Source organism: Antedon bifida, chromosome 2, assembly GCF_963402885.1.
Source record: "Antedon bifida chromosome 2, ecAntBifi1.1, whole genome shotgun sequence".
In the NCBI taxonomy this organism is placed as follows: Eukaryota; Metazoa; Echinodermata; class Crinoidea; order Comatulida; family Antedonidae; genus Antedon; species Antedon bifida.
The window spans coordinates 10860867-10888438 of record NC_136227.1 but is presented as its reverse complement, the minus strand read 5'-3'; the positions used below and the strand labels follow the sequence as shown (position 1 = coordinate 10888438).

General features: G+C 32.7%; 4 protein-coding genes and 1 long non-coding RNA gene across 5 annotated transcripts in view; 3 read left to right on the top strand and 2 right to left on the bottom strand.

The window, feature by feature from the left end:
* Positions 1 to 27572, top strand: part of LOC144835436 (uncharacterized) — a 200910-nt gene that overhangs the window by 85524 nt on the left and 87814 nt on the right. The gene's annotated exons all lie outside the window — the stretch shown is intronic.
* LOC144835183 (uncharacterized) lies at positions 1076 to 1922 on the top strand. The gene is made up of 2 exons (XM_078690242.1): positions 1076 to 1349; positions 1633 to 1922. Exons 1-2 carry the CDS (start codon positions 1125 to 1127, stop codon positions 1837 to 1839), a joined length of 432 nt encoding a protein of 143 aa, XP_078546368.1. The 5' UTR covers positions 1076 to 1124; the 3' UTR covers positions 1840 to 1922.
* LOC144835186 (uncharacterized) lies at positions 2583 to 3616 on the bottom strand. The gene is made up of 2 exons (XM_078690245.1): positions 3467 to 3616; positions 2583 to 2900 (listed from the first exon to the last, which is right to left on the bottom strand). The coding sequence occupies exons 1-2, from the start codon at positions 3573 to 3575 to the stop codon at positions 2641 to 2643; spliced, it is 369 nt and encodes a 122-aa protein (XP_078546371.1). The 5' UTR covers positions 3576 to 3616; the 3' UTR covers positions 2583 to 2640.
* LOC144858815 (uncharacterized) lies at positions 3752 to 7304 on the bottom strand. Its single transcript, XM_078714932.1, has 9 exons — positions 6858 to 7304; positions 6510 to 6573; positions 5932 to 6094; positions 5512 to 5767; positions 5080 to 5235; positions 4541 to 4846; positions 4238 to 4370; positions 3889 to 4025; positions 3752 to 3766 (listed from the first exon to the last, which is right to left on the bottom strand). The coding sequence occupies exons 1-9, from the start codon at positions 7134 to 7136 to the stop codon at positions 3752 to 3754; spliced, it is 1509 nt and encodes a 502-aa protein (XP_078571058.1). The 5' UTR covers positions 7137 to 7304.
* Positions 8318 to 9506, top strand: LOC144835199 (uncharacterized). The gene is made up of 2 exons (XR_013611064.1): positions 8318 to 8361; positions 9249 to 9506. It is a non-coding gene; the product is annotated as an uncharacterized LOC144835199 (long non-coding RNA).

Here is a 27572-nt window from a genome sequence, read left to right as displayed (position 1 = left end):
CGTAGACAACAACTTTACTGTTCAGGACATGAGTAAAATGTTTTCTGTAAGTAAAAGAACGATAGAAAGGAGGCTACAAGAATACAACATGACAACAAGAAACTACACAGATATTTCTTCCGAGTTTCTAGACGCGCGTATTGGCATGATAACCATGAATTTTCCAAGATCAGGTAGGTATTTAAAATATACAGAATGGCTTGTTTTGTTACGCGACGGACTTTAGAATAGAAGAAGTACTCCTTCGACATGATAAGCATACAAAATAAGGATTATTTTTTGAAAGGTTGGGTTAGATACGATGATCGCATCATTTATTGATGGGATGGGATTCTTTCTAAATGATAGAGAGTAGTACCACTGTTTGTAGCGGTAGCTATTTGCATAGTTTGCTTATTTGTTTTTCTTTATTCATCATTTCATCTTAACACTAGGACTTAAGTCAATTGAGGCTCATTTGATGAAAGACGGCATACGAGTACGAAGAGAAGCATTGCGAGATTCTGTCAAAAGGGTTGATCCCGTTGGGCGTCATTTGCGGTCTCTGCGTTGCATACGCAGACGAGTTTATTCAGTGCCATCTCCGTTGGCTCTGTGGCACATAGACGGGAATCATAAACTAATAAAGTAGGTCTACACGTTTACGATATGTTATGATCAAAACAGATTCGTAGGCAACCCGACGCAGATATGAAAAATGATAATGTAAATGTAAGAAATTTACATTTTATGATACAATAACATAAAAGTATTTTCAGTTTCCTTTATAATTGTCGTATGTTTGATTCTACAGATGGAGGTGTGTGATTCATGGAGGTATTGATGGTTATAGTAGAGCGATAGTGTACCTAAAACTCAGTACAAATAACAGGGCATGCACGGTTCTAACTTGTTTCCAGGAAGCTGTCAGAAAATGGGGATTGCCGTCGAGGGTGAGAGCGGACAAGGGGATCGAAAATGTTGATGTGGCTCGCTTAATGTTGAACCACCCTTCTAGAGGACCAGGCAGAGGTAGTTTTATTACTGGAAAAAGTGTTCATAACAGCAGGATTGAAAGATTGTGGAGATATGTATTTGAGGCTGTTATATGTTCCTGGCGCACATTCTTTAGCAGTTTGGAAACCATGGGTTGTTTGGACCCAGATAACGAGGCGCATATTTTTATTTTACATTTCATTTATGTACCCATTATTAATAGTATGTTGATGGATTTCCAACTGATGTGGAACAACCACAAACTGCGGACCGAGCACAACAAAACCCCAAATCAATTGTTCATAATGGGTATACAAAATATTGCATCCGATGCAAGCATCATAGCGTCTGAGTACTTTGAAGCCATACCAGAGGTAACGTGGAGTTGTATAAATTAAAGTAATAAATAAAACCTTCATTTTATACGGTATTCTTGGATTTAGAATGTAAGGCGAACGGATGTTCGTATAATTTGTTTGTCGTAACAACTACGTTATTATAAACCTGTAACAAAAACTGTTTTAAAAATAGTCTCCCCGACACACACATTATACGTGAGAAACTACTTGTATAGTTAGCTGTTACCGTACACATTTTAATTCTACCGTGTCTTGTATGATCTACCTAATCTTCTTTCATTATTTTGGCTTATTGTAGGAAAGTGTTCAGCAGTATGGTATAGATCCAAACTCACCCCTTCCAGAAGAAAATGATGGTATAGTTGTCCCTGACACTGCCTGTCCAATGAATGATGAACAACTCTCTTTATTTAAGGATGAAATAGACAATGCGCTAAATAATGCAGTTGATATTTGGGATGCAACTCCTTATTTACGAGGCTTAGATATTGTTTCTGAATTTTGATGAGTAATAATGACTATTGTGAATGTTTAAAATAGAAAATTATCATAATGCATATATTAATAATTTGGTTGGCATTTACACTTTAGTATTGGAAATCACGCTGTGTGAATATCGATTGTTTTGAAAAACAACTTATTCTCAAATGAATGTTAATGTTTTTATTAGTTAATTATATAGGCCTAAAAATAGCTGTGTAGATTGGGGATAGAGAGAGAGAGCATGTTGCACAATTTTACTGATTGGTGTATTTAATGACTGCCTTAATTGTTAATTAACAACAAGTTTCTTTAATTGTTAAAGAAAAACGTTTATTGCCATTAAATTGAAAAGGTTATTATATGTCCTAAAATCAATACCGTAGTCAACATATGATTTGCTTTAACATTTTTTCTACTGATGTGTAAACTAAATATGTTTGTTGAAAATAATGTTGTACTTAATGTTTCAAGAACTGCCGACACTAAAATGTTTAGAATCAAATATTATATTTCATTTATTTAGATCTACCCTGTACAGGGGGTTTAAGAACTGGTATGCCTAATGTTTAAAACGGAAATAATATGAAAACGTATTAGCTCATAACAACCCTTTCAACCATCGCTCATCTTCTTCTGTCATATATCTTTCCGTTATGTAAATACAAATTACCACCACTCTTTCTCAACGGTCACCTCCTCTATCCACTCTCCATGTCCTAAATTGAAGCATTGTGGATTTTGCTCTGTGATTGAACCCACCCATATCTACAGTAGAAAACTTTATTTAAAGTATGTCACTTGCTTTGTTCTGACCCACTTAGGTCTACACATTACCAAAAAACTGTTGAGAAAATGCCAAATCATACATATTGAACAGTGTGTCTTTTGGCGGCAGACTGCATGTTAAACCTGGCCGTGGAAGTTGCATACTGTTAATACACGTGTTGGCAGACGGGAGAAAAGAACCTGCTGTTTCTGTAAATACTATTTGTGGATGGAGAACAAAACCCAACACTGGTTCTTCATCCGTTCCGGTCACAAACTGCAACAGATGACCAAGCGTCAGGTGACCTCTTCTACCACCTATGAAAAAGAGAGGTAAAAGTCAAAACAAATCAAGTCATAACAAAACCCTTTTAGCCATCGCATCAGTAAGTGACTTGGCTTAAATGCTTTGAATAGTTTTAACACTGCATGTTCTGATATGAATTAAAAGTAATGAGGTTTAAGAAAATTTGAAAAATGTCGGAGTAAAGCGAATTTATTTTGGTATGTTACGGTTATTGCTCTTTTTTGCCATTTTAGACACTGTTATTATATGGTTTGCGACGGCAACAACAAATACTTCACTTGTATAGCGGACACATCCACTACAAGTGTGCTCAATGCAATATTCCTTTATTGTTTGTTTATTGTTTTCCACACATAATAAACTTAAAGTTAAATTGTACTAAAAGTGACTTCAGAAATACACATAAATAAAAAAGGGTAAGTGTGTGGAAGCCAAAATAAGCTTGAGAACTTTAGGGCATGGCCACCGGTTAAAATAAGGGTTTAAACAAATAATGGATTGCATTATGCTACAGTAGGGCAGAAAAAGGAAAATATACGAACAGACAGTCTGTGTTTTTCTATAACTTATAACTTACTAGCAACCTCTCTGACGTAGTCCAGAAATTGGGCATATACAGAACTTTCAAATATCTTAGTGTTTGAGCCATCGCTGCCTTTAAAAGATGGCTTCAACAATTCTTTCATCTTTTTTACAGATAATAGTGCTGCAGGGCTGGGTCGAAAAAGATGAACAAATATTGGTATGTGACAACAAAGCTATAGAAAATAATTAGATAAAATGGTAGACAAGTGAATTGAATTTACAATTTTCAGTTGATCATTGAACGCATTACATTATTGTTTCGAGCAGAGATGAAGCATTATAGTGATTGGATCTGACGTATGCATATCATTGTGTTTTAGTTACTTATTTAAAGATATGGATCAGAAGCTTAAACTGGCAGTAACTGGTTTTGCGCTCTGTATATGTATATTGTAGCAGTACTGTACGACATACCTGATATATCCCCAACTTTGCGAGTCCCTTTCTTAAATTGGTTATGCACTCAGAAGGAGCACTGCTGTTGACGAGTTCGTCGATAAGGTCACTGTGCATGAATTGTGGCAATTTGCCATTCTGGACGATACTCATAGCTGTTAAAAGATAACCATTTTTAAATACATTAAATCATTATAACAGTACCGTACTAGTAAAAAGAAACAAAATAAAACATACGGTATAAGGCTATTAGGAACCAATTTGGTGAAAACAATTGTTGCATTTACACGCCACGTCACACGTCAAGGAACCTCAAATAGCACCGTGAATCGCGTGATTTTATTGTAAGTAGACATTGAAAACCTACCCATTATTATGCCGATGTAGTAATATTCCTCGGGAACGTGTTCTTTCATACCGTTATCAAAATAACCATCTTTTATTGCTCTTAAAGCCAACACAAAAAATTCTTTCCTCGGGCCGCCATAATCGGCTGCTCTCTGTGTGTAAGATATGAAATTACTGTATAGCAACACGGTTAACATCTCATTTTAACTAAAATGCTTTGAATATATTCGATTAGTTTTTACAAATTCAATTGTTTTTTTTATTATCATTGTATTTCAAAAGGTTGATTTTATTTATTACAATAAAAATTTATTTAATATACCTCATCATAGAATTGCACTTCCAGTGTTTTGCGGTAGTCGGCCATATCCCTAATTTCCGAAAAAGCAGTTGCAAGCACATCTTCTCTATTAATCATAATAAAATTTGTTTCCCCTTCGATTACCTCTGCTTCATCTTCTATCTCTAGTGGTCTTCCTGAAACAATAGCTTTTTGGTAATAACGTAGCACTTCTACAGGATTCCCATTAATGTTGTGGGTATTGCAGTAATTCACGGTATCTTTGACAATTGTTTCAATAGTAGTAAGAGCAGGTTCTCGTTCGTTACGTTCTGGTTCGTTAACAAACTAAAAATAACAATTATTTTTGTAAATGATGATACTCATCAAAACCGAAAGCTATAGTACATACTCTTGCAATAATACATAACTTCTATTATAACATAGCTAGGTAGCTTATCTTTTTCACTGAAATCGCACTATGTTTAGTTTTTTAGTTCTAAAAGTTGTTTATATAATTATATTTAAATAATGAACTAGGAACTAGCTTCACAGACATTGAATGAGTAGTGCCTACGTACAATGTTTTCAACAATTTCTAAGTCTAAGTTCTGTTCTGTTCTGTTCTGTTCTAAGTTCTCGGAGGCCGGTATTGGTTCGGTGGCCGGTATTGTTTCGGTGGCCGGTACTTCATGTAGTCCCGGTTCCAGGTCACTGTCTGAACTTGAATCTTCGTTCTGGGGTTCAATAAGAGAAGATAATGTACAGTAATATTGCGTGGTCGAGTGAAAAAAAAGTTGTTAGCCTAAATTATGATAGAAATATTCAAATTAAGCATTTTGTTATGTTAAAAATGTATTATACAAATCAAATAAAAAAAGGAGAATATTGATAATATCTGAAAACCGGTAATTACCGGCAAGTCCGTATCGGGAAAATTGATTTTCAATTCTCGTTTCTGAAAACTGAAACTGATTACCAATACTACTTTCTTCTCTTTCACAGGTAATTACCATGCAATATTTGATGTGCACTTTCATGTTCTTCATGGAAATGTCGGCCCTACAATTTAAACATTTTTCTCGGGCTTCCACTAATGGTATTTCTGCCTCCGGTATATCCCGCTGCAATGGGCGAATGTATAATTTTCCAGAACCAAATGTTCTAAGGTCTTGAACTTTACATGGCCCGTAATGGACAACAATCAGTTTTTTGCGATCACCTGTTGTTATCTCAAACCCTCCGCAATTTGCAAGCAACGGAAATGTTCTACAAAAACAAATTAAAAATAAATATGTAGAATTTTGTTCTCATTTGCAAAATGTCATAAGCATCATCATCATAGTTGATTATTTTCTCTTTAACAAACAGTATTTTGGCAAAATCACCACAGAAAACATTTCGATGTGAAAACATTAGAAAAATTATCTTACTTAAATACCAGGTTGCAAAAATCGTCTTGATTGCCTTCCGCTGGAAACACAATTTTCTTCTCGCCATAGCCGTTATCTTTCAGTTTTCGACGTTGGGCTACAGTAGGAACAGTTTCCATTTTGTGTTCCATGAGGCATACTAAAAATCTTGTCAATGTTCTTCCTAACAAAGGATAAAACATCTTATAAAAACCATCTTTTATTAATATTAATAATCATTTCGGTCAATTAAGAAGATAAGACCTCCTTGTATTATTATTAGGCATGTTTTGGATTATTTTTGGTTAAATAGCAAATTTTGTTACATGGGCTAATTGTTGGAGGTTATCAAATATACAGATATGTTAGGAATTACATAACATCGTTATTCTTTTTATTATATGTTTAATAAAACTGTTAACATTTCAACTTTATATAAAAAATATACACCAATAAACCTGATTGGCAGTATTATCCGAACTCAACTATAACATGACGTAATAACTGTACCGACCTAAATACATTACACACGACAGCTTCTAAACTCTCATTGTGAAAATACAATTAAAATTGATGCGATAAAACAATTACCATCGTACCTTTTCCAGATGCTTTACTACTGGTACTGTTGTTGCTATGACCCCTGTTATATGGGGTTTGTCTCTGAAATAATATTATATGTACACAGTGATAAAAACTCGTTCAAAATGTTAATTTTACTTGTAATACAAAAAATATATGATGTTTTACTGAACGGCCAGGTAAGTCTCCAACAAAATTAATAAAAATGTGATGGACAACATGTTAAAATGTGGCACCATTGTATTGAAAATTATTTAAACTGGATTGGTACAGGCTTGGAGCCACTTAATAAGCTATCTATCGGTACAATAGTAAACGATTCGGGTGCCAAGAAGAAGGGGGTTTAGTAACATGATGCAACTTACATAATTTCGATTGAACAGTCGTCTGTGTTCACTCGCAATACTTTGGTCTATGCTAGGCGTACTGCTGGTGCTAGCACTGGAACTCAACGTAGATCTACTACTACTTCTGCTACTACTAGGCCTACTAGTACTAGCAGCATGACTAGTGGTTGTAGTAGTGCTACTAGTAGTACTAAGCTCACTACTACTATTGGAAATGGTAGCAGGCGAAGGAGTGTTTGTGATAGAATTTGCTAACCCCTGCAGCACCTGCAAAACACTACGTAAATCATCTGACATACTGGATGATACCTGAAACGAATGAGTCCATACAACTTGTATTTACACTTTTTCACAATTTCACGTTAATTTATAACATTTTAAGTTTATATACTAGAAAATCAATATTATTCCTAGAGCCTAGGCCTATATGGTTTAGAGCTATTTGGCAAAATAAAAAATAATTGTTCAGTGGTAGGCTTCTGTACTATTTATTATTAATAAATACAACCATTGATTAAAATATCGGTCTACGCACAATCGGAGGTTTATATATAATTTAATATAAGTGTAACCCTATGATTTTTATGAATATATTTTACCATTTATATCTTTCTTATATCTTTCTGTTTGATTTTATTCATTTGAATGTATCTGTTTTTACAATGTATATAAATATAGTTTATAGGTCAGTAGAAAAGAATGCAGCTTAATTGCAACAAAGGTTACCACAAGTGGGTCAAAGTGACCACACTGTTTGGGAAGTAAGGAATGTGTTTTGCCAAGTTGCTAGGCAACTAAGGTGATTATACCTCATTTCTGATGATTATACATCACTTCCACTTGTGCCTGCTCACAAGAAACATCTATACATTTTTAACAACTTTAAAGGCCAGGTGCGGGCAAAAAATTTCTATTGATCATACATTCCAATAATTATCGATCTATAGTTTCCCCTATGTTTCATAATTTTTGGGATTTTATTTGTGTTACATGAGCTTGTTGAAAATAAGCACTTTCTTATCAGTGGGGGGATAGTTCAAATTACACAGTAAAATCTCCATTCTTTTGTACACAAATTTGGTAAATAGAGCGGCATTTTAAAAAGCTATAAAAAATAAACGGTGTGGTAAAAAATGTTACCAGATGACTAAATATAGGTAATATAACTTGAATTTTATATTTCTGGTATTTTTATTCAACTTTAGATTTTTATTTTCATGCTATAGCAAAAATTATCCACCGTATATCCACCATCTTTTTTCACCTTCTAGGGAGTCACCAGACTTGTTATTACATTAGGTTAAACTACCTAACTACTGAAAAAAAGTCTTCCTGGTTTTTATGGCAGAATTTTGCCAACATTTGTATTTGACCATATTAAGGGAAATTCATGTTTTTTCGTCTTGATTTCTGTTACAAATATTTGATTTATGTACAATTAACCAGATATTATATTTAAAATTCATGACTGTACCTGAGCTTTAAAGGAAGTCACTTTTTCATATTTTGGCTCTTTTCTTAGGTAAGAACTATCAATTATATTATTTTATGTTTAACAAATGTGTTAATATAACTTAATTTGAGATTTAAGCTTATGAAGATTAGGTTTATGCATTATGTTTGCATTGGCTCAATGCTTTAGATTAGTTATGTGATACTTAACTTTGATTATATTTTATAACTTTTGTGATACCATTTGCAATTGCGCTTGGTAATTTATGTTACTGTAAAGTAAGGTTCTGCAATCACACATTGTTCTCTCCCGTTTTAAGTTAAAGGGTCTTGAAGTGATTAACTTGCTTTTGCTAATACTTTTAATTTTATGAGTGTATCAGGACGATTCTGGTAAATGTGGGTCATTTACTAGATGGCAGTACACTCTTGGTATTGATTGACCTAGAGACAATTGGAGTGTGATTTTAGAATTGATACTATTGTATTATACACTTATTTTTTGATTTCCGCTTTATATGCGACATTTATTTTTATACATTTAATTACCTTTTAGTTTATAATTTAGTTTATTGAATGGATGCATTAACCATCCTGAGTTTATAATAGTCAGGTTAATATGTTGATAGACACACGTTTGAATAGCTATTGCTATTATCCATTGCGTTGCAATGTAGTTATATTGGTATCAAGTATTAGCATACTTACCAAACGAAGTACCTCTAACTATATAATGTAACTATTGTTTTAATGAGTAGTGTGAATATTAAATCATATACCAATCAGTGTTAATCGAACCTGATGGTATTGACGGATTATATTTTATTTTGTTTAATTGTCTATCATAGCCTAGGTTATTTTGCAAACATTGTGGTATTGTAATTATGTACCAAATGATATTTGATTTAAATTGTTTTATAGTTATATAGTATATGTATATATTTTCTCTTTTCTTAGATGAGAAAACACTACTTTTGAAATTTACGAATCATTATTGCAATTATTACACCATTGGTCGGAACATTTCGTTGATAACATTTACTCTACTGTGGAACCTTTCAAGTCGGAATTGTTTCAACTGAAGACTCAATTTTAATATAAACTTTTAGTTTTGTGGACACTTTAATGTTTTATCTTGAGAACAAATAATATTGGTTTTATGTAAATTCCGACAAGTTGATGTCAAAGGAATAAATCTACATTTTTAATTTATAAGGCGTTTTCCTTGATTTGATTATTTAATACTTCTTGGAAATTTTAGTTTCTTGCTAGAAACTCGGGTTACAAATGTAGGCCTAGGCTAGGCCTATGATGTGTAATAATATTATATTATAGCTGGATAATTCCTATAATTAGTAATTTCAGCTACAAAATCCAGGTTCCAATCCTGGTCACCACTCATGGCACTAATTGTAGCTTTTTATAAAATAATGATAATAATTCCAATATTAATAATTATGGCCTAGCCTAGGGCTAGGCCTATACTATACAGAAAAGTATAACAATAACTTAAACCATCATCAATTTCACCTACAAAATCGATAAAACACAGAATTTAAAATAATAATAATAATAATAATAAAACAGGAAAACACTATTAAACATTATTATATTTATTTATCTACCTATCATCAGTATACGTACGGTACGTACCTTTTTTGGTCTTCCTGAGCTGAATCAATTCAATCAGCATCAATGTGTGAAAAATGACGAACTACGCAGTTGAATAGCCCCCATAACAGCGTTGGGTTATTTAATGCATGATGAATAACAAAATAATTATGATTTAATAACAATACACATGTTTTTATTTAATCCATGATAAATATTCGTAAAATATGTTTATTCGGATATTTATTAATTACGTCTCTACTAAAGTCTATAAAACATAATGAATGTCATTATTTCAAATAAATAGGCCTACCCCGTAAACAAATGGAAGCGTCTCAACAACAGTTAATTTATGCATCATAGAGAACACAGAGCAGAAAATGGCTCTAGGCCGGCCTCATCTAGCAGCCGCCGCACAGGGGGAGAGAGAAGCACGATACCAGCTCTCCCCCCCCCCCTCCCCCACCCCTGTCTCTCCCCCACAGGCGGGTGAGGTGGGTGTTACCCCGGGCCTAGTTGTGGGGCGTAAAATTGTAACAGGCCCACAAGCTAAATTATATTATTTCATTCTGTTTTTTTTTTCATTATGTAAGTTTGTGATAATGTGTGTAACCAGGGAGATGTAAAATAAATTTATAAATTAGTTTACATCTCCCTGTGTGTGTAACGTAGGCCTAGGCCTAAGTAAGTGTCATACAGTCGTAAAGTTGACATTCACCCCCCGCCCCTCAATATTAAATCGGCGCCAACAGTTACAATTTAACAATAAAACAATAAATGTGCGAACAACTACCGTTTAAAACTTGTCGAGTGGAATATCTACACTTTACATGCGTAAATGCGAATGATGTACAAAACTGACTAGGATGGAAAGTATGAAAATTAAAAAATAGTATATCAACTGACATATAGGCCTACGTAAGCAGAGTCAAAAACTAACGTTTGAAAAGTTGTCGAATGAAATGTTATCACATGAAATCACGAACAAGCGAACGGTGTGTAATACTGGCCAATCGAAAGTAGGTGATTGAAATGCAACCACTTTAACTCAAGTAAATACGTTCGGTGCGAAAAATCGCCATTTGGAAAGTCGATGCTTCAAATATCATGGTTTGAAATCACGAACAAGCGAACGGTGTGTAATACTGGCCAATCAAAAGTAAGTGATTGAAATGCAACCACTTTAACTCAAGAAAATACGTTCGGTGCGAAAAATCGCTGTTTGGAAAGTCGATGCTTCAAATATCATGGTTTGAAATCACGAACAAGCGAACGGTGTGTAATACTGGCCAATCAAAAGTAAGTGATTGAAATGCAACCACTTTAACTCAAGAAAATACGTTCGGTGCGAAAAATCGCTGTTTGGAAAGTCGATGCTTCAAATATCATGGTTTGAACTCACGAACGGGCGTATCGTGTGCAAAACAGTTGTTTCAACTGTTGAACAGACGAACGGTGTATAAAACAGGCAATGAATTAGAATTATAATTCGATGAACTAAAATTAAGATGCTTTGTTTGAAATGTTCATGAACTACATGAAATGTTGATAAATGAGTTGGCTAATATATACTTGTATTAACGTTAGATTAATTCAATTATTGCTGCCTGGGCTCAACATTCTTTAGATGGTTTGTGTTATGGGTAGTTTGTTCGGCGTATTGTCGTTTGGGCTAGTGGTAGATGGTCACACATTGTATTGGATGGTGTAGATACAAGGTGAATGGTTTAAGTTTTCATTGAACTGCATGAGATAATATTGGATGGTTTGAATTTTGTACGAATTAATTATTGGTAGATGGTATGTATTATGTATTTTTGGCGGGTTTGGCTTTCCATAGAACTCGGGTGGAATTGTCACTCCATCGCAAGACAACATTCCCACCGTTGCGCCATGCAGCTTGCTTGAAGAAATTATTCATCTAAACTATTTAAACTATGCATACATAGCGCCCTCATTTGTTATTAGTCCTCCCTAAATGTGATGAAACACCGTTTGTGATTGGTCAATACTCACGGTAGTAACCTAGTAACTAGTACGCGCTGAACATCCGGTGATTCGGCTAGCTCCTCGAAGAGAAGACGATGAATTGTTTATTCGGCCTACCTGATTATAATATTATTATTAATAGGCTTATTGATGGAAATTCTTCGTTAATTTAAACGACCTAGGCCTAAGTGAATATTTTATTGCCAAGGAATCATTAATTAGTAATTATCTGTATATTATTCTTCGCAAGGTAAGGTGTCTAGGCAGGAGGCTTGTTTACATACAATACAAATACTAGGCCTATAGAATAGGAGGCCTAGCCTAGCTTCACCCAACCCAGCAGACTTGTTATTGGCTATATAATATAACAGATATCGCCTTTTATATCGGTAAAATATAAGATTTAACATCCCCTCGGGATGATATTATGTTCTCGGGGAATTATATATCCCTCAGCTGCCGCTTCGGGCTATATATATTCCCTCGAACATAAATATCATTCCCTCGGGGATGTCAAATCTTATATTTCACCTCTAAGCAGGCAATATCTGTATAATATTTATCGTCGTAGTATATACAGGCCTTAGTGCTTCGGCGGCATAGCTGGCGCGCGACCGATACACAATGCGCCAAGCCATCGCTCTACGCGCTACTGTGATGCGCGGTGTATGTTATTTCGACAGGTACCATTTTGACAGTCATTCGTAACCAGATTAGTTACTTTCAAATAGTAAAATATTGACGGTCCAGACCGAATATAGTGTCCATATTTATAGTAGGCCTATATACCAATAATTAACCTATCTACCGGATTTCGTAAAAAAAAACGCGAAACACGAAGATCTTCGTATTTGGCAGTCAAGCGTTGTGTTTCCAATCACGAAGATCTTCGTGTTTGGCAGTCAAGGTGTTTAACATCGGCAATGTAGATTATAGGATCTTTTGATTATAGAAATCACTACGGATTCAGATCATTTAACTTTAAAATATGTATGTGTTTATATTATATAAATCCAAAGGCAAATTACTGAAAAAATGACAATGCTGTGGGTATGCCTATCAGTGGCTGGATCTCAAAAGCGAAAAGCTAAATCAAAACGATAGTTTGAATATAAATCTGGTATGTGGGTTGACAATTGAACAGAACGTTGTTGAAACAGTATTTGTTTTTTTTTGTTTCTACAAAGTACAATCATAATATTTAGCATTAATTAGTATGTTTAGTATATTCAATATTAGTTAGTTAATGAAGTATAGAGGGTTCCTGAATACCAGCTGGTATAATAGTGCTCATGTAGCATTAGGGAGCTTTCTCTTTGTACCACTCGACTATGTAATCGTTGAGAAAAACACAATCTGTTCAAATAGCCCTTTTAATTCATTAATTTATTTGACACTACAATATATCGCCTTTTGTATAGTTTAAAATGTATGTGCCATTTCCACATTGGTTCTTATTGCTAGGAATAGGGCCTACGACAGTATTCTTAGCCCAATAATAAATTGAAATTAATTATAGTCAAACGATGATCTGTAGTATACTATAATAATATACCAAAACAGACAAAGTAACACAATTTAAGCGTAAATTTAAGAGCTCTCCTCTCTGCAATGTATTGTTCTAGCCTAAGTGATAGCCGGGAACATTGCGAAATACCAAGAAAGTAGACGTAAACATTATAATAATGTTCTACATAATCAATGTGGTGAATAAAACAGTCATGATATAATGATATCATTAGGTTGATTTATAATTTTTTTTTGGTGGAGTTATTTTTATAACGTGAACGATCTGTTTAGTTTTTGGTAAAGAAGATTTTGATATTTAAACTCCTTTCTCTTCGAAAAAAACCAATAGGAAATTGTTTATTATGAACCGGTTCTAAATCTAATTGTGATTATCAAACAAGATTATCGAATAAGAAGCACAGATTAATAGACTACACAATGATGCATTTTGTTTTTGTTTATTTTTCTACACAAAACATTTACAACTAAAGAAAACAATTAAACTATGAAAAAAGTACAAGAATACAGAAGGAGGTCAACATAACTTTTGAAGGCAAACTTCAGGTCAACCAGAAAATAAATGATAAATAAATATAAAAATATTGGAAGTAGTCCAGTTTACAAGAATAACTAAAAAAATATATAAAAATTATGAAAGCAGAGAAATAATCAAATCAATGTGAATATAAATGGAAGTATAATGGAAGCATAATAAAATAAATGATAAATAAATAGAAAAAAATATTAGAAGTATAGTAGTCTAGTTTACAAGAATAACTAATATTAAGGTCAAACTAAAGCATATTATAAAAGAAACATTGTGATTAGAGACTTCATGCTCAAACAATTTCCCATTGAATTGTAAAATTAAAACTGCTTGGCTGAAGTTCTTTAAAACTGCCGTATATAACTAAAACCATTTTGTCCACCTGCAGAATCACATTACTACAAAGATTTGATTCGATAGACTAAAAACACCAGCAAACTTTGAAAACCTTTCTAATTTTTCTTTCATAATTTGCTCAAGCTAGTAGATGCACTGAAACCTCAACAGAGTTGTGATAGTGCCCGGTCGCATTTGTCGTCATTATTTTGCATGATATTATGTTTGTCTAGGCCTATATTGTTTTAGCTGCAAGAGTACTTTTTTGGTTTTCCTGTACCACCTGTGTCGTTACTAGTAGAGTAATCCTTGATACTGATGGTTTTGGTATTCGACATCCTTCTTTTCCTAGAATAAAGACAATGTGGATACATCATTGAATGATAAGTTGTTGAAATTTGATCTTGATATTATTCCCAGTAGCAGGCTGTACGGGTGGCGATTTTTTTTTCGTACATTAATTGGGGACCCCTCATGAAACGTCACAAAATATACATGAATAATTCATCAGTTAAATTTGTTCCGTGTGCACCCAAGCGTATAGAGTGATTACAACTGCGATACGATTCTAGGCCTATCTCCGCATAAAAGAATAGCGGCGTTTTGTGTGGATTGTCGAAATAAGTACAGCCTTTAGTTTATGGTGTTTTTAATAGAATTTATTACTAAAGAATTACGTGTTCAAATTATAGTTTCTATTAAGCTTGTTTTCCTTTTGCTATCGTTAACAATAATTGTTAAAAGTTCAACGACGATCGTTTGAAACGATCAAGTTGAAATGAAAACGATAGCGAGTACCTTTTCCTGTAAATTGTTAACATTTCAATGTTTACGTAGAAGATCGCCGATTATTGTTAACGATAGCGTCGACTAACGTCGACAGGAAAACAGGCTTTAATAATTAACAGTCTCTAAAGCCCATGCCTATTCTAGTTAGTACTGTGTGGGTGTGTTTGTGTGTGTGTGTGTGCGTGTGTGTGTGTGTTAAGGCTGGTTTCCTGTCGACGTAAGAACATCACTTTTGTTGCGACTACGTCGATTTGTCGTAAGAAATGCGGATTTTACAGGAAACCGATTACGATCGAAAATTTATAAAATCGACGCAACGTAAAAAAAATGGTAACGACAAACGATTTTACAGGAAACCGATGACCTAACAATTGTTGCGTTACGACGTTGTCTTCCGATTTTACAGGAAACCGGGATTTTTGATCTTACGCTTGAATGAACGCCCTTGCGTCACGTTTCTTACGTCTCTTACGAAAGTTGACTTGAAGTCAACTTTCGCAAGAGACGTAAGCGCAATCGTAACAAGCAACCAATGAGCGACAAGAGTTATGACGTAATGTGTATGTCCTTATAGTGAAATAAAGCCGGACAATAACATTTGTATGTGTATTTTTACTACTATAATTTGAGCCCACTTTACGATGTTATACATACTTTACAAATGCACAGTAGTTTCAATATTATAATAATGTTCTAATCAGGGAGTTTACAACTCATATCAAAATATAATACTCTTATTTATGGACGTGCAATAAACAATCAGCATTTCAAAGAAATCCACATTCTTCTGTTCTATTTGTCGGTAGAAACGTCGCGAAAATGAACATTTGCAACAAGATAAGATATAGAAAGCCCCTTTGTAAGCAATAGGCCTATAATATTATTATGTAACTTAAATAAAATTGTTTGCTTGATTTTGTATAATTTATATTGTTTTGTTAAATTTATACTTATTATAGGCTTGTAAATAATGGGTATCTTACTGCGGTAGTACTATCTCATGCTCGATTAGATATGCTTATAGGCCAATGCCTAGCCTAGGGCCTAGGTAGGTCTAATAATAATAGGAATCTCGAAATGATTAGCCTTTTTTTAATTTTGAAACTATTTAAGGCTAGGCCTAGAGGGCCAGGATAATTAATTCATATTTTGATTCATACAAATAATACATAGGCCTATACTAGCCTAGGCTAGTTTGATTATTTGGTCAAATCAATTCCTATTAGTACAGTATTAATTAAGTATTTTACTAATACTAAGGCCTAGTCTATCAACTTAAAATAATATGTTGGTGTGCTGCACTGACACTGCTGCTGAGTAGCTACAGGTACAATAACAACATTCAACATTTCGCGCGAAAAATGATAAAACCAGCTCTAAAAAGAAACACCAATCAGAGATGTTGTTTCAAATACGTCATAAATCTGACCGACGTAAGAGAAAAATTTCAACTTTCGTAACAACACTAAAATCGACGTAAGCATACGACGTGTGTTTCACAGCCAAAATTTCAACTTTCGGGAGCAGCATAACTACAGATGTTTCTCTGCGGCCCGACACGATCTTTTATTTTTGTTTCTTTTATCTTTAGTACGATTTGATCGAAACAACTCGGTCAAATATATATTATATATATATATACTTTATACTTTTGTATGTATTATCCACTTTTTTCATTATTTTCTTTTATTTTAACTTTTCCTTTCTACAATAGGTCTATGTCTTTGTACAAAACACACAAGTGCATATATTCGAGTACATGATTGCACACATGCATACCCACGACAAAGGTATATAAATGAATAAATATTTACAATATATAAAATGCAATACAATTATTATTCTTAATTCTTTTTTTTTTTTTTTTACAATAAGAACATAAATAAAAATATAAAATTCAAATAATTATAGTAAGCTTTAAAAATTCTTTCCTTACTCTTGTGTTTTAGTTTTATGTCTTATGGTTATAATTGTTGCTTACTTATATGTTACGTTTCGTTTTGTTTTTAATATTTATTTCATTTATTTTCATTTTTTTTAAAGTAATTCTATATAAAGATTTAACCACCTATTGTCATTGTACAGCGTTATATAAACCTCTGTAGAATATACCGTATTATAATAGTCGGTTAAGGTATAACCTATTATTTTTTTCTGCCAAAAAGAGGCGAGAAAGTGAACCATAATTCCATTTCTTTACTTTTTTCAAAATATGTGCTTTATAGATACAGAAGCATCCAAGAGAGAACATGTGGTCAACATATCTGTTTCCGGTACCGAGTACAATATTTTGAAAGTTTGCCTCAATTCCAAACTTATATGTGGTATAAACATTAATGTATTTCCATAAATCATTTGCTTCAGTACATTGGTAAAAGAAGTGTTTATCATCTTCTATTACATTGCATTGCAGGCAAGTGTCTGTATTATTAATATTCCATTTAAAGAGCCTTCTATTGGTAGGAATAATACAATGCAATAGTTTGAAATTTAGCTGTTTAAGTTTGTTATCTTTAATATCATTTACTTTTCTTTTCCACGTCAGTGACCAATCGTTCTCTATATTAAAATGTGTTTCCCACTTTGTTTTACTCTTGGTTGGTTCTTTACATTTTTTTTTTATAAAAAAGAGACGAATGTTTTTACAACTCATTTTACTATACTGTATTGATATAACTTCGTTAACTTTTACATTATCAATTTTTGAATAAATTATATCTTTCCATTCTCGTGGTATTGCTTTTAGTAGACATGACAATTCAGCAATCCAATTCGATTTGATATTTAACAAAAATAGTAATTCATTTGTATTAATAAATCTGTTATCAATTATAATATGTTTCATCTTTGTTATACCAGATCTAATCCAATTCCTATAAAGGAGTGAGAAACCATTGTGTGTTATCAAGTTGTTGGCCCATATAGGTTGTTCTATAATTTGTTCATAGGAAAGTGACATTTTGACAGAATATTGATTGAATTCAGCTAAATACTTTAACATTGATTTATATAATAAAGGCATACTACTGTAATGTGTTTCTTTATATTTTACATTTGATATATTTTCAATAACCTCTCTTGGACCTATTTTGTTAAAATACATTTTAGGTAAACACTTCCATTTTGAAGTGTCATCATTGTACAATTTTTTAAGCCATGACATTTGTAGTGCCTTGACTTGAGATCTGAAGTCTGGAGCATTTACTCCACCACTTTTATAATCATTGATTAATGTTAATCTTTTTATCTTTTCTGTTTTATTATTCCAAATAAAATCAAATACAATTTTATCGACTTCATTTAAAACGCATTCAGGGGTATCTATAATACTTGCGTTGTAGATTAACTTTGCTAACCGAAGTGTTTTTAAAATCATAACTTTGCCAAATATCGAGAGGTTTCTTTTGTGCCATGTATCAAGAATTTTTTTAAAAGATTGAATTTTTTCAGACCAGTTTTTAGTAAAACATATTTCTTTGTCATGGCCAACATGTATACCTATAATCTTAAAACTACTGTACACCCAATTGATGTTGAACAAATTTTCGTTCTTCTTTCTGTTTTTCCAACGCCCTAACCACATGGCATTGGTTTTTTCTTTGTTTAGCTTTAAACCTGATACTAGACCAAATTCAACGATTTTATCAATGCTATTCTTTATACTGTTTTCATTTTTTAGAAATAAAACTGTGTCATCTGCTAATTGTGCAATTTTGACTTCAGTTGTATAGTCATCCTTGCCTGGAAGGGCAATCCCTTCGATATTTTGATCACTTTTAATTCTTATAGCCATTATTTCTGCTACTAAAATGAATAGTAAGGCAGAAAGGGGACAGCCTTGTCTGATCCCTCTATGCATTTTGAAGCTTTTTGAACACCAACCGTTATTCATTATTACACATTCTGTATCTGAATACAGTACGTTCACCCATGAAATGAAAGAAGAACCAAAATTAAAAGAACTCAAGGTACTTACAAGAAAATGTCTATTTACAGTGTCGAATGCTTTACTAAAATCTACGCTAACAAGAGCTCCTGTTAACCTGCCGTTATCCATATACTGAATTACATCATTAATTAATCTTACATTGTCGCCACCAAAGCGACCTTTAATGTAACCTTTTTGGTCATTACTAACCATTTTTGATATAACTTTTTGTATTCGTTTTGTTAAAACCAATGCAGCAATTTTATAGTCTACATTCAAGAGAGTTATAGGTCTCCAGTTATTGAGATCATCATGGTCTCCCTTCTTATAAATTAAGTTAATTACCCCTCTTCTTTGTGATATTGATAGTTTCCCATCTTTAAAGCATGTATTAGGAGCATTACAGATTAATGAACCTATTTTAGGCCAGAAAAATTGATAAAATTCAACGGTAAGGCCGTCAGTACCGGGTGCTTTATTACGCTTCATTGACAAAATTGCATCTTTACACTCCAACAGTGTCAGTTCACCCTCACAGGATTGTTTTTCATCATCTGTTAATTTTGTTAAATCTGTTTCTTTTAGATACGTCAAAACTTTATCTTTTGTAATATTTTGATTTTGGTATAGATTTTCACCTCTTCCGAAAGTATGTCATTTGTTTTTTCGGCATAAGATCCATTGGGTCTTTTTATTTTCTTAATTTGTTTTTTTTTACCATTATTTTTTTCCAGACATAGAAAGTATTTACTGTTTGTTTCGCCCTTTTCTGTCCATTTTGTTCTTGAGCGAATTTGGGCGCCTTTTGCTTCAAATTCATAAATATCTTCCAACTCTTTAGTTTTCTTTTTAATTTCTAGTTCTATTGTTTCTTCTCCGTTTGTATCTATTAACTGAACATTTAGTTGATTGATTTCTTTTTGTAAATTTTCTTTTTTTCTATTTTTATAATATGTTTTTGTTTTTCCGTATTTGATTGAGTACTCTTTAATTTTAACTTTAATTAGTTCCCAATTGTCTACAGGATTAAGAGAATGCGACGATTTATCTATTATTTTGTTTACACTGTCAATAAAAATTTGATCAGTTAAAAGGTCTGAATTAAATTTCCATAGACCTCGACCACGTTTCTCTTCAGTTAAGTTAAGTTTAATTGATACTCCTTGGTGATCTGTGAATATAGCAGGTCTGATATCACATGAAGATATATTTCCTGCTTCCTGTAATTTTTTTGATACAAACCAATAGTCTAATCTTTTATAGAGATTTACTGACTTTCTACGCCATGTAAATTGGATTTTATTTTTATTAAGAAATCTCCAAATATCGATTAATTTAAGTTTGTTTAAAAAGTTTTTAACCGTAAATACGGATTTATCAATTTTCATCTTACTGCCTCTTTGGTCGCAAAATTTATCTTGGATGCAGTTCATGTCTCCGGCAATTAAAATATATTCTGTGTCGCAAAAGCTTTGAATCTGTTTCTGAAGGTTTCTAAAGAAAGTGCTCCGTGATTTGCTATCATTTGGAGCATATACATTAATTATTGTGTATTGAACACTCTCTATTTCGATAGTTAACAGGATGAATCTACCACTGACGTCGATATTCTGTTTTATAAATTTGTAATCTAAGCCTTTTCTAATAAGAATGGACACTCCTCTGCTAGCAGAAGTGCCAAAGCTATGAAATGCACATTGCACATTTTTTATAATAATTTTTTATAATAATCTTTCCATCTCTTGTGTAATATACATGCTTTGTAAAGGTTATTCTTTCTTTGGGCTATGTCCAATTACTACTTAGTTGAATGTGTCTTGCCTAGCTGTCGATTAGCCTCAACACATTTTGCAATATTATGAAGTGCTTTGCGTGATGGTAGTGTTTGGCTATTAAGAACGGATTTCTTTTTGGCATCAAAGCTGAACGCTGAAGGTGAACAAACCTCTTATGCAGTAACAGCAGCCATTCTTCTTTTGAACGAACAGCCCGAAGAGCGAGAGAGAGCTAGGCTCTAGCTAAGGCCTAGGAGTAGTATGCACCGCGCGATGGTGGTGTGTGTGAAGAAGAGTGCACGAAGGCAATCACGTGAATTTTGAACAACTAATGAATTATTCATGTTTATTTTGTGACGTTTCATGAGGGGTCCCCAACTTATGTACGAAAAAAAAATCGCGTACGGGTGATTGTTTAATTGAAAAGGTTACCTCTAGTTTTTGAATACTTACTACTACAATAGGCCTAACATATCCATCCTCATCTACATCGACACCAGAGCTTTCTGAAACGTGCAGATTGTGGTATTGAGGATGCTGACGTTCAGTTTCTATTACTTCTCTATGCTATAATAGTATAATAACAATAAAATCTTTATTTTAAAACGGAGGCTCGTTCACAACAAATGTGTTCTTCCACGAGGCCGTATGAAAGAAATAAAACTACAATATCACAATTATCAAACTGATGAACAAACAAGAACATTATACATTAAAAAAGTATATACAATTTATAATAATGAATTAATAGATTTTGTAGTTAGTAGATAAAATTAAAACAGAAAAGCTAAACAATTATAAAACTCACTACAGCAAAACAGGCTTAAATTAAGAAGAAATTAATATTTTAAAATTGTTTAGGGAAAGAGCATTTTTTGTGTTTATATAAATTCGTTCCAATGTTGGCTCCACGGTAAGAAAAACTTTTCATTTTATATTCTGTGTTTGGCTTTACTAGACATATGTCATTTTTAGATCATATCATATGATCTATACATACATATAAATGAGTATAATGTAATGTATTATAGATTTAATAACTAATCTATATTTTAAATTGCCTTTAAAATCAGTAATTTAGAACGTAGAAATTAATTATATGAATTCGTCAGGTTGTTGTCATCTTGATTTCAACCCACAATCGTACAGAAGTATACGGATTCTGACTTGCGACTGGTAAGTATTTTTGTTTAAATTCATCTTGTAGCCAGTAGGCCTACCTTTGAGTAACTTTATAAAATTTAGTAGAACATGTTAATGGACAAACTGAGCAGTTCATTAAATATCAGCATTGTGATTGATTGATTGATTGATTGATTGATTGAATCAGATTACAAATAAATAATAATATTAATTTCTTAATTTTACCTGTATTCTGGTAGGTTTCCTATTGATCGAGCTTTAGTTGGCGTTGTTATCGCCAGAATTGTAAGGAAATTGCAGTGCTTGATATTGTGAGTGTTTACCCTTTGAAACAATTTCCTGTATACGTCTTACCTTAATTAAAAGAGACATTGCTGTTAATGGTGAATAATATCTATGAAAAGTTGTTTATTTTCTTTATTCTACAATATTCTCAATGTCAGAGGTTTCATTAAAAGTGTAATATAAAACAAACAAGCAATTAGGAATTGTTGTTTATTATTGTTGTAAATTCTCAATATTTTATGCAAACTGTGTTGTGTAATTTTGAAATACTTACAAAAATATAACGAGTTGTTAAAAACGTCGGAACAGAGCCCAGAATAAGGGCCAATATTGCTATTATTATTGTACTTATTGCACACGAACAGCTACCTAAAAGTAAGTAAATGTACACTATTGATCAACAGACGCTAAAACGTGCATATTTGTTTACCATGTTCGAGCACCACGCCGCAGTTGAAATAAACAAAACAATTGTCAGACTTTCTAGCATAAAAGTGGAAAATCACAAAGCATTTAAATCAACATGTGACTTGGATAACCATTTGGTTACTTTTTTTATCAATCTTTGTTATACCCAAAGTTATTGCAATATATGTTGGATGGTCATGTTATGTTAGTGGTTTATTATTATGTAAAGTGGCTTAACCTTACAGAGCATACGAAGAACGTTTTTACTAATGAATTGGGCTACAGTTAATTTTCCTTCTCTTATTAAAACTTACCTGGATTACAGTCCTCCAGTGTCGTTGTATTGTTACACTTTTCGTTCTCTGCATAGCATGTAAGACTTGACTGACACATGTTATCATTAGTTCTTACAGTTACTGTATTTTCTCCTTTCTTAACTACCTCATCATGTTGTAATATCAATACTGATGGTGGTTTGGGATAGCCCTCTGCTATGCATGTTGCAAATCCAATAGCAGGTTTAAATGTTACAATAATGTCTAAAAAAAAAGATTATAAAATTCTGAATATACAATTGTTGTTATTGCAAAGAAAAACTTTATAAAGCTACTTGAATTGAAAACAGGTTATCTATTTTGTATCAATCCATACTGTAACTTAAAAAAAACACGTTCGGGTAACCGGTTGATATATTGTGAGTTTCAGGTTTAAATTTTACAATTATATCTTTAAAGAATACACATATTTGATTACACTACATTTTAGAAATTATTTTTTTCTTTTGATATTTTATTTTAAGTTAGCTTAATTAGGCCTAAACTTTAAAACAAGTTTGTCAGGGTCACTATACATTTTGAGTTGTTAAGGACCGAAAAAGACTGTAATGAAATACTGAACTACATAGTAAATACATAATTTTGGATTAATGTAATAAGAATACATAAGAAATACATTTGGCAGTTGTAGTGTTTACGTACAATATACATTCAACTTTTTTCCCGCACTTGTTTTAGCATCATCTCCTTTAAACTGATCACTTTCTGCTTTACATGTATATCTCCCATCATCTTCTTCAGTAGCTGATTTAATCCTAAGAACTGTATTGTTACTTGCAATATCGTATCTAGAATGGTTATTAGGGATTGTCTGTTCATTTTTATACCATTGAGTAATGCGAGGAACAGGGTTACCATCAGGTATACTACATGTAAAGGTCACTGTTTGACCTTTATATATAGCACTTGCCGAGACAATAACTGGTTTATCCAAATCTGAAACAAGAGTAATAAAATGATGAAACATCATAATATACAATATACAATTGTGTCCCTTCAAACTCTGCATAAAAAAGTTATTATTTTACACCTCGGACAGCAACTACACATTCGCAAACTTAAACTCCTGTGAAACACGTGTATGTGTTTGTGTGAATTCTTTATACTGTATATAGCTAATTAGTGAACTATGCATGTTTATTTGGTTTTTATAGGTTTTTTTTCAATTTGCTAGTGCCAAATTTACAGTGGAGAAGGATGGACAGTATTTTGTTGCAAAAAATAACCTTAACAACATTGTTTAAAACAATAAAAAATATAAACCACTAAGCATTTAACTTTTTGAAGATTAACTTTTATTATTGAGTATAATATTTATGTGCTATTGATTCAAAGTTTAGATATCTAAAATAAAATATCAAGTGAAACAAAGAAAATGGTACAATAACAATACAGAAAATTAACACTCATATCTTTATTTAATACAGTAAAATGTGAATTAAATATTAATTAAATTGATATTGAGGAATTTCTACTTATAACAACAACAATACCTAATACATTAAAAGAATTAGAATAAAAACAAACATGTTTATAATCTCAAATTCTACAGTTGTATGATATTGAAATGTATATCTCCCATCATCTTCTTCAGATTAACTGAATCTGTACTTTTGCTTGAAATCACATATCTGGAACTATTTTTTATATTTATTGTTTTTCCATTTTTATACCAAATAATTTGAGGAACAGGGTTACCATCAGGTTTACCACAAGTAAAGTCACTGATTGACCTTTATAGACAGTGATTGCAGTAGCATTAAAAATGGGTTGATTCACGTCTGAAAAAACATACCATAATTATATTGCATATTGTATCCAAATTGTGTAAAAATCATAAAAATTAACGCAAAACGTAGAAATCAACAAAAATCTGCTCAAATGGTAAAATATTGTTTTTAATAAATATGATTTACCACATATGTTAAACCATAAACTTGTGTATTACCCAATCTGAGTTCTGTATCTTTTCTTTCTTTCCAGAAACATTTTAAAATATAATACTAGTAGCATACTACTACCGAATTGCTTCAATGGTTAGTAGGACTGGACGTACAACTTTCCATATAGAGTGTTCACAAGTTGGTTTTACAGGTCAAATCACCTGGTCAAATTGCACTTCGAGAAATTCTTGAACTAAGTTGAAGCTTTTTCTTAAATTACAATATAGGAAAGTAAAATCAAGACTTCTTTTGTTGTAGACATATAGCTCCTCCTTCCCCGCGCATTACTAAAGTTACTTTGACCATACATCTTTGTACACTATGATAGAATTGGTCTTGTATTCATTTTTTAGATCCCTATCTGGTTTTTTAACACAACTTTATGAAATTTGAGATTTTGTTACGAATTCCGGTTCTATGGAACTCAAAAATATATAACACCCATAAGCAATTTAAGTTTTTTTAAATTATTATTTTACGTTCTGCGTTGACTTAACGATTTGTAGCTCTGCAATCCTAAATCGACGCTGCCCAAATTTATTCTGAAGTCAAACCCTCTACATTTCTAAAGCCTCAGCTTCGGCGCCTTGTATAGTACAACTACGTTGTTATCCCGGTTTAGGTTTAACATTCAACTAGGAAGCATTTGAAAACTGTTTTTTTTTTTTTTATTATTTCATATTTATTTTAATTGGTTATCATGTATTTTGTTGTGTAAAATATTCTAGTTTCAACCGGGAATTTTCTTAGAAATAATTTGCGTATCCACTTCTGGTCATTCCTGCACAGCTCACAGCATAATATAATATACTTTAGATACAACGGTGGAGGCGTATGGCCAGCATATTGACTGCATCATCATCAACAAACGGATTATGTAAATATATGTAAAGCTAGAACTACTTTGCATGCTTGATGCTTTCATTTGACATATGTTATGAAGGTAACAGCTATAGCAGGTACAGTATAACTATGCTTACGTTGACTCAATCCTAACATTTAGCGGTTATCTAACCATGGACCGCTTGTCGATTTTTTGACTCTAGGACTTCAATACAAGAACTGAATTAACTATTCTTTACAAATGCATGGTAAGTTGCCTTATGTTGATTACGTTATGTACGTGTCATGTGTTACACTTAATCACATTTTGTGAAGAATTAGAAAAGCTGTTTGATTATGGAGATCACATTTAAGGTGTAAATTACAAGCTTTATTTATAGATTGTATTTATATGCAAAGTACACTTACTGTATTTATTTCTGGAATACATAGTATAAAAGGTACAATAATAATAATTATTCGCTAATAGTTTACACAAAGTCCAAGACCTATATTGAAAGCAAACTCTGAATAAATAGAGGCAGTCATCGTGGTTCAATATTTCGAATTTACATTTGTTCAAGAATGTAATCTGTAAACTGTTTTCATTATTATATTAGAAACTTTAAGAAACAGGACGGGACGCCACATGACGGAGCTTTAACAAAGTGGGCGGAGCTTAGCGTGAAATTCTGTCCTCTTAACTTTTGAGGACGATAAAGTTGCCATTTTCCGTTTACGAAGAACGACTAGAAATAATGTACATATGACCTTAAAGATACAGTTCAAATTACACTTAAACGTGGAATTTTCAAAACTAATATTATTTAAACTAATTTAATTCGTATTGGGTTGGCTATGGTAAAAGGAATACATTTTGCGCGGCGTTTGAATGCGAGGCCCCTAGCTAGTAAGGATAGGCTTGTAAGCCTAGGCTATGCTGTATCACCAGAGACAAGCGATTCAGAATGGCTCTCCGCCCCGCGAGACAGAGGAGGGATGTAGATAAACTGCCGGGAATTTTAGATTTTCATGTTGACTGCTACCCTATTACGTCATTTTATGATATGCGCATGCACTAGGCGACTGGTAGGCCTCAACGACTGTTTCGTAAAGTCCTTAATGTGCTATGAATAATATAGCATTGAATTCAGTTTAATTCAGTTTTCTTATCTGAACTACTATCCGGCACAGTCCATGGTTAAATTCAACCAATTTGATTATTTTTTGCTTGAAATTACAGTTTTTTAGGTAAATATATATTTTTTCAATTCCTTGTTTGTCAAAGTGAATAACTATTAGGTGACATTAAAATCGCAAATTCAACAACAAAAATTGTAAGAATTATTTTATACATCTTTAAATGGAAACAAAAATCTGTAGCGGTGGTAAACAAAATGGCACCTAACTTTTTTGGATCCAGCAACTGAAAAAATTAGCTTACAAATCTATTTTTACACAAATATCGACCTGGAAAACATAACGATCCTTACTTTAAAAAGAGTTAAAATCTCTCTAGCTCTATAGAATTGTTATGATTTAGGCCTATGTTTATGTTACTCACGGTATACTGTTAGAATTGATGGATTTGATCTTCTAATGGTTCCGCTTGATGTTTGTACCTGACACTCAAATATTCGTTGATCTGTTTGGCTGTGACATCAAAGTCAGCTTTCCCAAGGGTTTCGCTTAATTTAAAACCACCAGTCTCCTGAATTGGGTTGGGCAAACATACATTCCCCTTCTATTCGTTAATTTCTCTGGAAGTGTCTCCTTTTAGGGGTGTGTCCTCAGAATAGGTGTGTCCGAAAAGGAAGGGTTCTACTATAATATACCAACACCTACTGATTTATTCAAAGAA